The sequence below is a fragment of the Buteo buteo genome, chromosome 7 (genome assembly GCF_964188355.1).
Source record: "Buteo buteo chromosome 7, bButBut1.hap1.1, whole genome shotgun sequence".
Lineage (NCBI taxonomy): Eukaryota > Metazoa > Chordata > Aves > Accipitriformes > Accipitridae > Buteo > Buteo buteo.
The window spans coordinates 6,534,584-6,547,492 of NC_134177.1; the positions used below are offsets into that span (position 1 = coordinate 6,534,584).

The 12,909-nt window shown below is 49.5% G+C and overlaps 1 protein-coding gene across 2 annotated transcripts in view; it reads right to left on the minus strand.

The window, feature by feature from the left end:
• Positions 1-6,208: 6,208 nt before the first annotated feature.
• Positions 6,209-12,909, minus strand: part of PLD1 (phospholipase D1) — a 66,256-nt gene continuing 59,555 nt past the window's right edge. For both annotated transcript variants that reach the window (XM_075031392.1, XM_075031391.1), the window contains 3 exons: positions 12,619-12,772; positions 11,838-11,952; positions 6,209-11,269 (listed from right to left, as the gene is read on the minus strand). In XM_075031392.1, the coding sequence (XP_074887493.1) occupies positions 11,045-11,269; positions 11,838-11,952; positions 12,619-12,772 (494 nt within the window). In that variant the 3' untranslated portion in view covers positions 6,209-11,044. The remainder of the gene's footprint in view (positions 11,270-11,837; positions 11,953-12,618; positions 12,773-12,909) is intronic.

Below are 12,909 nucleotides of genomic sequence, written 5' to 3' on the forward strand. Positions count from 1 at the left end.
GTCCCAGTAAATCCCATATTAACTTATTTTTGTAGAAGTTTATGTGAACTCGATATAACAGATTTTATACTGAACAAAAGGAGAATGCACAAGCCTGTTCAGAAAGGATGGTTCTTCCAAGCAGCATGGCTGGGTGTTACCGTGGGGAGGAGATGGGGCCAGCTCGCTTGATTTTTGTCCCAACTCTCGCTATATTCAGCACTTTTGCAGATCCTGGAACCGGACACCTATACTTTAGTATACTTTAAAAAGAAGTAAACAACTGAAAGTCGTAGCCCTAGGAAAACGATAGAATACGATCCCTGAGAGGGTTAAAGAAAGCAAAGGTAAGTTCAGATGACCTGAGGGTGGAGGTGATGGGATCTGTGAGGTCCCAGCGACCATCCCATCCTGTGTGAGGAGGGCTCCCCGGCACCTTGGCTCCTTTCCAGCCTTGCTGTAGCCTTACCAGAAGGAAAATATTGGAAATGTGGGTGACAGCTTAGATTACACATTGTTAGAAAGAGCCAGGATAATCTGCCGCCAGCTCCCTAAAAGGAAATCTTTAGCTAACAAATATGCTGCAGCCTTTTGAGCTGGCAGATAATGATGAAACAGTGAATAAAATAGAGCTGGGTTTCAGGGAAGCGGTTGACTTGGTGCCATGCAAGGGGCTGCTTCACCAGGCCGGAACGAGCGGCGCAGAGCAGGAGAGCTGCTGCTGGCATGACTCAGCCGGGAAGAGGAAGAGGAAGAGGAAGGTGGCGGTTTGGTTTTGTGGGGTGTTGCGAAACACCGCCCTGCAGCCCCGGCACCGCAGCCGTGCCAGCGCCCTGCGCTCAGGGACGGCCAGCATGGCCTGATGGGCTTCGTGCTCCTCACCGGGGGGTTCATCACGTCCAGGCGTCACCTCCATGTCGCTCCCGTGACACTACGACACATGGTTTTGCTAGAGGGATCCGCTAGAGGGTCAAAGAAAAGCTTCAGTTTACTTGTTTATAGAAAAAAAACCCTACCTAGTTTTCACAGAGATCCCTACCCATCATGAGGACAAATTGCATCTCCATGTTTCCAGTCGGCTTTGTCCTATATACGGCTATCAGATTTCTAGTGGTTTTAGGTCCCTTAGCATCGCAGGATCCTGGAAAGATGCACCATGGTGCTGCAATGCAAATGCATAACAGTGCTGCTGCCGCTGCTGCCATCACCACCAGTGGCACAGGACAGGCGATACTGGTCTGAGTCTGTTCTGAGAACAGGAACCTCGTGGACATGGACAACTGGATTTTGCTCCTGCTGAGAAAGTCTCTGAAATAGCACGTCTCGGCTCAGGGAGACTTCTCCTGCTGAGACATTTTGAATAAATTCTACAAAACCTTTCTGATAATAACAATGTTAAAAATAATAATAATGAAATGGCAAGACACAGAAAGCATACAGACACAGTGGAAACCAAATTTGGAATGATTTAGATCGTTCAGGCTTTTTTTAGGGTAACAAGCAGCTAGCGCAGCTCACCACATGCTCGCACAACCCAAGAGCTTGAAGTCAGCGCGGAGGTTTGAATGAATGATTCATTATTCCGCACACGCTCCGGCTCCTCCGCCGCTCCAGCCTGTACCCAGCTGGATCTCAGGAGAAATTCCTAGAGTGTGTAATTGTGTATAATGTGATCATCCTGCAGCAGGAAACAGGTTTGTAAGCATTCTTCGCCAGTACAATTGATGTCATACGGATACGGTCTGCGAGGAAACGAAGTGGAGATGTATATTGCAGCGAGTCATTTGAGAGCCAATACAGGCTTCTGGGAGTAACGTTTTAGACAGGGAACGTATTTAAGCCCAAAGAGGCGAGGTATACGTAGTATTTCATTTTAAAACGGCTCAGCGTGACCGTGTTCAGAGGAAAGGGGAAGGCGCTGACCCGCAAGCCCCCCCAGCAGCCTGTCTTTGGTGCAGCCAGCAAGGCCCCATTTGGGGTTGCACCCCAGGGGCTTTGCATCCCTTCGAGAGAAGCTCCCACGGAGGAGGGAGCAGGCACGGCAGGACCCAGCACCCCGGGTCAGGGCCTGGGAAAGCGGGCACCCATCTTTTCTTTTTTGGTGGGTGAGCACGTCGAGCCCGCAGCACCCTCTAGAGGACCGCAGCCACCCAGCCCTTGGTTCCGGGGAGGGTTTGGATGCGCTGAAAAGCATCTCTCTCCTCCAGCCGTGGGCACCAGTTTTGGGGGATGCACGGCTGCTGAGCCCTGTGTGTCTCTCCTGGGTGGCATCAGGCCTCCAGCTTGTCCCTCCTGGTGCCGGGAGGGATGGGATGCAGGCAAGGGCTGGGATGGAGCGGGCGAGGTAGAGCAGGGGCTCCCCGCCAAGCTGGGAAGCAGCATCCAGGGAAAAGTCCTCCGAGCTCCTGCTTCGCCGGGCTCCAGGCCTCCGGCGCGTCCCCAGCCGTAGCCGACGTCATCTCGACGGCAGGTTTAACCCAAATCGGAAGGCGAGTCCTCGCGGGTGCGGAGATGGACACTTCCCTCCCACCACGCGGTCCCCAGAGGGCTGTAGGCTGCCGCCCAGTTTAGCCCAGCATCCCTACACTCACCTCGACAGGGCGGCTGTTCTCCTCCGGCTGTGGCAAGCGCAAGAGGAGTTCGGCTGAACGTCACCTAAAAGTGACCTATCGGTGAAATCACACTTCAGTGTGGCCCCAAGGAAACATAGCTTAAATTCCTACGTGTAATTAAACGCACAGGTTACATCCAGCCCGTTACCCGTATCTGCTATACTCTTTCCCATCAGTATGTGCTGGTCAACACACAGTCCTGACAGATATATGGGGTTCACCTGGGATTTGCTGGGTAGAAGACATGAGGCACCCCAGGACAAACATCCTCCGACCGCTGTACTGCGCTGGTCCATGGCTTGTGGCTACAGCTGCCTTCGTTTCTGGAGTTTCCCAGTTCCACATCTAATCCTGGCCAAAATAGGAGTTTTCTGTATAAAGCAAGCCATTAACTCTGCCTAAAATTAATCCTGTATATAGTATTTAGTTCATATTTCTGAAGTTACAGTGCTTTATCTTTTATTTCATAAACCATGCATCTATTTCAAGAGGAAGCATGGCTGAAACATGAAATCCTGATGTGTAAAAAAACCCCTGCAAAATCTCAAGTCTCAAACCCATCTCTCAAGTCAAAATTAAAAAATGCCGGGCAAACAGACTGAGTCTTCTCCTGAAGGATACATTTTCTGTTTGTCTTGGACGTACAATGTGCATGTTCCAGCCCGCGAGTCTACCGAGGCTTGGTTGGTAAAGAATGAAATAAGGAAGGCAACCTAGAGAAGAGAAAATAAATACTTCTGCCTGTTTTGCGAGATAAACTGGAGGAATCGGATAAATGCCAAAGGCAGCACACCAGGAGCAGGACAGAGTTCCAAAGCTGTGGGCAGGAGGGAGCCGGGAAGATTGGCGTCTCTCTGGGTGACAGCCCAGCCTGCCTGTCCCCCCTCTCCCGGCTGGTCCCGGGAAGGACCTGGAGCAAGAGAGCGGCCATCCGCCTGGACACGCCGGAGCATCCGTGTGACACGCCTGCTTTTAAGCTGCGTCTTTTGCGGGAACGTAAGGCAGCGTACAAGGACCTGGCAAGGGTAAGAGAAGCTGAAGACCAAGGTGGTGGGATGGCATCTGCCTGGACAGCGTGGTGCACCCATGGGTGCCAAAGCCCTGGTGCAACCACCGCGCACCTTGGCCCTGGTGCTTTCTCCAGCTGAAGAGGTGGGACCAGCTCTTACCTGAACTTCTCTCGTGCCCACAACACCTTCCCCTTCTCCCCCCCCGGCGATGGGTGACTTCCAGCGCGTCCGCCCCAGCAGGACTCCAGCACTCCTCTGCCTCATTAAATGCACAACCCGTGGCCCAGGTTGTGGGCCAGGTTTCCCGGTAGGGCCGTACCGTACGGACGGGCCATCAGCAGGGCACGACAGAGCTCCTGAGCAGCGCACGGACGGCTGCACCTCTTCTGCTGGGCACCAGTAACCTCCAGATAATAGAAACCTGTGAAGCCATGATAACACTGTCTATCTCCCTGGCCTCCTCTCCTTTGTCCTCAAAGAGGAACTCACAGGATGCTTAATTATTGAGATCAGGCTGAATATGGAGAGATTACTCATCACTGATTCTGGGTATAAACAGTTTCCTTTGCAGAATAATTTCTTTTTTAAGAACTCCCCCCCTCCCAATTAATTTCCATCCCAGCCACGAGCCTCAGTAGAAAATCTTGCCATAATCATTTTGAGCTAAATATTCTGAGTAATCAATCAAAGCAGTGGAACCAATTTTGAAACTGTCACTTTTAATTTTTCCAATAAAAAAAATTGAGCATTTCACTCTCAGTGCTGTTGTGATTCAAGCTCTTAAAACCTTCGCTCCACTGCATCAGCGCTTCAGAGACGTACTTGAAAATCTGAAGAGCCGGCACAATTGCAAGGAAACTAAAACAGATTGATTTTTAGCAGTGCGAAGAAACCTCACGTTTCTTCACGTGCCTTTAGACCCGTCTCACAAAAACCTTTTCTTTCTTTCTTCCCTACTTTCCTCCTCTACAAAAATAACTCAAGAATATTAGTAATTTCATACACGCAAAAGGCTGGCACTAATTAAAAAGTTGACACGTTATTGAGAGCTCAGTGCATAAATGCATGGCTAACGAAGGTCCAAAGAGCAGATCTGCTTGGTGCTGGGGTGGAGGAGAAGATTTCTCCAGCCTCCAGCGAGGGTTGCCAGCGGACACATCAGCGATGGAGGAGCCAATCTGTGAGAGGAGGCAGGAACGGCCTCAATACAACAGCGGCTGAAGAAATCCATCCTGGAAAGAACAGTTCTATTAAACATACTGGCAACGTTGCTTTGTGTTCGGGGTACGCGTGGGCTGCACTTCTGCTCAGCGAGGAGCCATCAAATTAGAGGCTTTGCAAGTCGTTCATCAAGCGAACGCTTTGGCCGGAGGAAAGTCAAAGGGAGTTTTGCCATCGCCCTCGCCGGAGGCAGCGCGGTCCTGCCTCCCCTGCGCGCCTTGTGCCAGCTATAGCCCGTAAGCTGGCGTCCACTCGTGTTTTCCATGGGCTGACGGACGTGGGTGAAGTTGTGCCCGGTAAAAGCGTTGCATGCCTATGTGTTGGAGGGGCAAAACAGCAAAAGCAGCAACTGTACCCTCAAGTTGGGCCCCTACATCCCATAGGAAAGGGAACGCATCCGTCCTACAGACTGATACCTGAACTCCCTAGATTCAGCGCCGCTTCTAGTTCCACGCTAATTTCCCACCGAGATAAGCTTGCCCTGAGATGCCACGACTCTCCCGCGCCGCTCATGCAGAAACCAACCGGTGCCGGCGAGACGGAGCCAGCGACGGCTGCCGGCCTCAGCTGCGGCCGCCCGGCGTTCCCCCTGCGCCTGCACCGCTGCCAGCCGGCACCTCCGCGCCCAGCGGCGGCTGGCGGGTCTCCGCATCGCTCCCGCTTGCTCTTATCTCCGCTTGCAGGACCTCCTAAGCGTGATGCAGCGAGCATGTAATTAGCCGTGAGATGTCGGAGCAGCAGCAGAAGCTGACGGTGTCAATCAGCAGCTGCCTGCCTCGTACCAACGCACCCCCGGCCCCGAAGCTCCGGCTCTGCTATCTCGGTTTATTGTGTTTATCAAGGGCGCAGATTGCAGCTGGAAGTTCTGAAGATGCGGAGAGCCCTTTGGCTTTTGAGGAAGGAGATGAAACATAAGAAACAGAGAAGTTAATATGTTTTCGGTTTGCGAGAGAGCTTGGAAATGCCACTGATGCTTTATTCATCTCTTCTCCCCCTGGAGGACAACAGTGATCTGCTTTTTCCTCTCTTTATGCTGAATTTCCTTTACTGAAAGTTAAAAGGGACAGTGGCAAGTTAATTCTATTTTGGAGACAGACCATTTTTGTCTGTGCCTTTCATAAAGCCTTTGGATTATTAAAACTCCTTTAAAACAGGAGTTTTTAATTTATTTAATTTAAGAAGTCCAATTTTCTGTTTCTATGCTGTTTCACTTCAGCAATTTCTCTCTCCCAGGAAAACCCAAATGACTCAAGTCTAGCCATTTTTAGCGCGACCCTGGGCCTTTTCCATCACATCGTGGCTGCTGGGGCAGCACTGCCAACGCAAGGCAAGGGCAGAAGTCAGCCCACAAGCGGGATGGGGCCACAGTCCCCAAAGCAAGCAGAAACGAGACCAAAGCCAAATGTTTTGACACATGAGGATCAGTTGTATTTTCAGGCCATTAATACACATTCATTTACCAGATACAAACTGAGTGGAAAGGAAAGCGATCGTTAGCAGAAACAAGGATACAAAACAATTCCAGCAGCCTTCACAGAAGGGATATTCAGTGTTCGCAACTGCATCGTCGGAAGGTAGAGATGCACGGAGACCTGCACTCACGCTTGAAGTGGAAGCTCTCCTTTTGTTGATCAGTTTAGCTACAGACACGAGTTAGGAAAAAAACCCCACATTCCCAGAACTGTGACCTCCGACACTTTTTCTTGTTTCCCCGAGTGTCAAGAAAGAATCTGGTAAGTCAGAATTATTTACATGGAGGAGATTTTATGAACACACAGTGGGAGGTTAAAAATATCATAATCACAAATACTGGAAAATACAACAAGAAAGCAGGCAGGGAAGAAAGAAAAAAAAAAAAAGAGGAGGAGGAAAAACCCCAAGAGGATCATTGCATTCAGTGGTCGACATACAGTTTGTGGGTCTGCTCCACTTTGATCTACCTTAATTTGGCACACTTGACTCGATTCACTGCCATGGCGTTACACTCCTTGTTTAAAACCTCCATTCTGCAAAGCTCCTGGTTTCAGCAGGATCTCAGCTGTGCAGAAGGCATGGCCCTTTTGAAACAATGCCACAAAATGCGAGACTGCGTTCGTGTCTTGTGGGCCAGCCAAGAGATGCTGACCCCTACCCATATACCTGGTCCGGACACTACTTGCTTTCTTCACCTCGACCACCGCCGTGCCCTACAGACCAAGTCCTTTCTGCCAGAAAACCAGCGCAGCAGCTCCGCAGCTGATGGAGGTGTGTCAGTTCAGACCAGCGTGGATTTGGGTCTTTACATTCGGCAGGAGGAGAAAGAAATGGCATTAACCTGAAGGACCATTCATCTAAACATCCTCCCAAATGCAGCCTCTGTGCACAGATTACAACCCCACGACTGTCCTAACTACAAGGGCACAAAAGATTTGTTATACTGAAATAACAACAGCAAATCACATCTGAGCTTGATTGTACATGGATGTTTCCTTGGAAGGAATAAAGATATTGTAAATTATTAATGTCAGGGTCCCAGCTAGGCAAAACCTGCACTGAGGTCTCCCCCAGGGACAGCACCAGGATTGAGAAATCATGTTGTGAAACCTGATCAAAAGAAAGGAAAATGGAGTGTCTGGGGTTTAATCCAGCGAAGGTCACATCAAGTCAGGTGACAAACTGAGACCAAGGGACCAGAAACTGAGCCGAGCACTTTGCATCTGCCATGGAGCACTGGAGTAGTTCTCCTACAAATTACTTTTTAGTAAATTTCTTACATATGATGATGTTTTATCCTTCATCTTTTAAATCATGCATTAACTTTACAGTGAAACATTTATCCAGTCCAACATCCATACAACAATACATGTATTTTAAAATATCAGACTATTAAAAAAGATACGGTAAGGAGTGTGAGTTCTCAAAGTGGCACATGTTAAGGAATAAATTAAAGGAAAAAAAAAAAAGGTTCTACTCAGGTTGAACTACAACATAAAGTCTGAGCCTGGGAGAAGTTCTCATTTCCTATAGTTCTAACAAATAAATGCCACAAGAAACAGTTCATGTTTCCGGGTTTGCTAGTGCTTGAATCCACATCACTTGTTACAGTACTGTGTATTTGCGAGTGATCCTCTCCAGTCTGAAGGTATTAAAAATAAACCCACGCTGGTATTACCGACTAAGAAGTAGTGATTGTTTAGGTGCAGAAATTAACTCTCTCAAGGTGTTCAACCTCACAGGCTTCTTAATATAAGAAATAAACCTCCTGTTGACAGGACCCAAGGAACAGCACAGCCCGCGGGTACGAACATGAGTCATGCCTTCACTGGAAATGGCTCCAGCCCCATCATCTGTTTGGGGCAAGCAGTGCTGTATCTGGGGGGGGGTCCTGGGGACGCAGGGCTCTCTGCACTGGGCCGAGGCTGCCTTGCACACCTTGCTTGCATCTGAATGCTACTAAATTCCCGGTATCAGGAATTTAGCACCAACGCAGGGAAGGGAACATTCAGCGCGGCTCCTCTGTTCCCACAGAGGGAAACCCCCTCCCGGACAGAAGCCAAATGTGAGGCCCGTCTGCTACTTTAATAATGAAAGACCTTCTTAATTAGCACCTTTTCATACCGAATCAGTCAACTAAATCTCTCCTCTGTGCCTCTGCTGTGTCGCTTGGGACCAGCAGCCATCACATAGTGGCCTGAGTGTTGCAGAACCTGGGAGGTTTTTCCCCAAAGCAGCCTGGCAGAGGGGGACTTAACACCACTGGAGTTACGAAGCCCCAGTAATTAGCTACCTACCACCTTAAAAGACCATATAAGGATAATTTAACGATTACAAGAATCTTTGCTAATATGAGGACGGGGACAATAAGAGCACTTAGAAGATGACAGGAGTCTTGCACTTCTTCAAGGTTGACGCGTAGCAGGGTTGAATGCTTCCTTTTCAACTATGAATACAGATCCGTGTGACTTACAATGATTCTCTGACAGGCTGTAATTGTTTAAAGTTAGCAGCTTTGTTCAAACTAAAACAGCTAAAAACATATCAGGAGAGAAAAGCTCTGAACTAACACTGACATGAAATAACAAGACACCTCTGATCTTTCTTGATTGCACATGGTCAGGGCACATATCGCTCTGGCTCTGCAGGGGGTGACCCCAGGTCAATTTTTTTAAGGGAAAAAAAATCAAGGAAACATACTTATCTGCTTACAGCATGCCAGCTAAAAGCATCAACCCCCTGGACCAAAGGTCATCACATAAAATGCTGCACAAGCACTTCCAACAGGCTAACCAGACCACAGAGGTACCAACCAGAAAGGAGTCTAATTGGCAATTGCATCTACAAAACACAAGCTTAAAACAGTGAAAACTGTAGGAAGGGGCTGAGACTCGGGCTGCCCTGGAGGAACGTCTGGGGTTGTTACTTACTCAGGTGATGCAGCAGGTACAGAAGTACCTGGTGCCTAAGACGCAGAAGGCAATGAGCTAAAATGTGGTGCCAGCTATGTTTTGGGGATAGCTAGGCAACCAGTGTGATTCTTTTCCAGTTAAAAACAGGCGAGACTGTTGGAAGAGCCAGAAAAGGAGAAAAAAAAAAAAAACTTGCTTGTGAACTAAAGTAAATACCAGTTCACCTGGTCTTTTGACTAAGGAGAGTTGGGCACAGGGTTAAACCCAGCTAGCAAAGGGATCCCCCCGGACACAGTGGCAGCAGAGGAGCTCAGCCTCCCGCTTCTCCAGATCCGCCCCCCCCTTAGGCATTTCTAAGGGTCTGATCTCTTAGTGTTGGACATGGCACTGCTGCCTGCCGGGGAACATCTCTCCCGGGACCGTAGTTGGAGCTGGATGTGACATGGGGAGACACGGCTCACTGCAGGATGGAGGATGGAGGGAAGACCCAGGACAGCACCCACCACGCGAGGTCCCGACCCAGGAGCGGTAGTGTTTTGCCCAGGGATGCTGAATAAAACTGCTGCTTCGCCGCACAGCGAGATGCAAAATAGCTTTGGAAACTGTCTTACAGAAACGGAAAACAGGACTGAGCATGCTGAGTTTTACCTGTGCTTGGGAAGACATGTCCTGCATGACTGAGCTCAAGATTGTGGCGGGTCTGATAACAAAGCAGACCAGAGACAAAGCTTTGCTAACTGCTCCCCATCCCCCTTGCATTCACCCTGTACTAAGAAGTGACACGTCAGCTTAGTTTGCACATGGCGTCAGCTCTAGCTTAATGGCCTTTCCCTTCTTTTAAATAGGGAGGAAAGAGATGGAAAGAAAGTTCTACCTATGTACTGCAATAGAAATGTATGAATTGAGGACCCGGAGCACAGGGCTTCATTTGGCCCATGCTGGCTTTTAAGTTTCTGTCCCGTCACATGCAGTGCCTTGCTTTCCTTGAGCTCTGGAGATCTAAGGCTTGAGTTTAAACTTTGATCCTCTCCTGGAGAAAGCCTTCATGCAGTTCGAACAAACTGATGTGCTGCGTTTCTGTAAAGGCCAGCAAACTCCAGTGATGTCCAGCACTCCGGCTCCATCGAGGCTGCTCTTTGCCAAGACCTAGGCAGTGCCACGCTGCACGAGGATTGCTGATTGCTCTAGCTATGGTAGAAACAGTTTGTTGGTTTCTTTTTTTTCCCCCCAGAGGGGAGAAGAGACCAAAATGCTGATTCTGATACAAGATTGTTTCCATTCCATTGATTCCATTTACGAAGTGAAATACCTACACTAGGCTAGCTGTGGGACAGCCCAAGGCAGCACCAAGCAGCACTTCCCAGCAGCACCAGAGCAACTAAAGGGGTGAGATGGGGGATTCCAGCGAGCCAAGGTGCCGATACCCAAAAGCCTTAGAAGTACACGCAGCCCACGGCTCCTGCGCAGCCACAGCAGGATCACAGTACGTATGCAACCACAATATACAGTTGGCAGTAGTAACAACATCGATTGGAATTTGTTTCCTGTCCTAGGAAGTGGCCTGCATCCTTTAGGTGCTCAGAACATGCCTTAAGCAGTAACTCCTTCAGAGGTTAAACTTCTTATTTGCCATAATTTCCAAGTCTTTCTGCTCCCCTCCTTTGCTAGCGTCAATTTGCTTCATATTCCTCCACCAAAATCCCTAAGAAAGGCACATTAGCTTGGCGGAGATCTTTTTCGCCTCCCTTAGCAATAAAAGGCTTTCTGAAATCCCGTATCGTTCATCAGCTTGTCTCTAGAGAACCAGGCTTTAAAACGTAAAGCAGTCTGCATCTTCTTAAGTCCAAACCTCCATGGGTACCATGGACTCCTTTGTTCCGACGGAGGGAAGCAAGTACTCTTCCTCCAGAAAACGAAAGGGGAATTGTACTAAAAACCCACGAATCTTTTTTAATTCTTCTGCAGCTTTCGCAGGATCATCGTTCGCTAATTTGGGCTTGTTGATGAAATCACGCAGTTGGGTTAAATTATTCACCTGGTCACTAGGAAGGCACCGAAAAACCTGATCAAAACAGAAACAAGAAGTGGCGCATCAGTGCCGGGGAAATACTGCAATGCAGAGCTCCCAAGAAAGACGAAAACATCTAATACAAATTCCCCGGGATGGGAGTGACTTAATTAACAGCCTGAAGAACGGGGAGGGAAGACGTACGTGCCTATCTGTGATACGGCTGGAGCAGGCAGAGGGGAAGCTCCAGGGCTTTTTCTGATCACTGCAAAAGCTCATTAGAAACCAGAAGTAAAATTTGATTCTACTCCAGTTACGCTATAGCTAGCTAAGAACACTAAGTCACCACAGCCATTCACCGCAGCTATATTTGATACAAAAAAAAAAGGAGACATCAGAACTGCTGCCTTCCTGGGCCACTGTCTCACTTTGAGGATGCACAAATTCCAGTTTCTTTTTCACAGCTCTTCCATCTGACGCTATTCGTTCCTTCTAAGCACCTCTGATGGTCCAACCCCAGGAGCTGGACCTGCTGCCCTTGCTTTCCCCACGCTGCTTCTCCCGTTGGCATCTGCTGTTGCCACATGGGAAGGAGGGAGGAGAAAGGCACCGTGTCCCTCACCTTGTCGAAGATAGTGGCATTGCGGGCTGCCGTAGAAATCCACACCTCCTTGAAGAATTTGTCACAGACGGGATCCTGATGTTCCGGACTGAGATCGGAGCCACCAAGGACAACCCTGAGAAGACAAAGGGATTGAGGGATTGATGCTCACGGAGGCTGAAGCACCGGGCACTCCCCCTCTAGAAAAACGTAGGGGAGGAAAAGTTTCCTTGGGACTTGCCAAACCCTGCGTGCTCTCAGCGCCCTCCTGCTCCCATTCCCTGCAATAGTCTGTCAGCCTTAATGTTGCCCAAGTTTTTCTCTCTTTTTTTTTTTTTCTTCTGTGCAATAACTGTCCAGATGGGAAACAGGGTGGGGAAAGAAAAAAAAAAAGGAAAAAGAAAAAGGTCTTAATGAAAAAACGGCCGTGTTGTGGGCCAGATGGCTGGTCCAAGTGAGGAAACTTCCATTAGAGACACCGCCATCCAAAACTGAGAGAGTGTGAAAACAGGATCTGGAGGCAAAATATCACTGTCTTGTTTATGAGCTCGCCTAGCGAAATCCTGGAGCAAAACTATTTGTAAGTCAAGCTGCCGAGCTGAGGGCAGGAGTGGCGTAAGAAAGGCTAACGCCAATGGAACAGCAGCAAAACTCTGGGCTAAATTCAGGCCAGGCAATGCTAAACCTGAGCAGGCAGCAGCAGCCCCGCTGGTTTGAAAGGCTCCGGGCAGGTGTAAGCCTGAGCAAGCCCTGCCTGCATCCCCGCTCGCTGCCCGCGCTCGCCCAGCCCCGTGCATCCCACCTGAAGCACCGCAGCCGGAGGGATTGGGCAAACTTCCCAGCGCTGTAGTCCTCCCCGTCCATCACGGAGGGGACGGTCTCGGTGTCCTGCACGATGATGGCCATCTCGCTGTCCCGCTTCCCCAGCATGCTGCGGTCGTTGATGTTGGCAGAGCCTGGCAAAGGGGAAAACGAAGGACTGGCAATGCACCACCACCACGCGAGACGCTCCTGCGTGCCCTCCATCACCACCCACCACCCCCCCGGGCCCTCTGCATCCCTCATCTCTTCAGGGGACCATCTATGGCTTCGC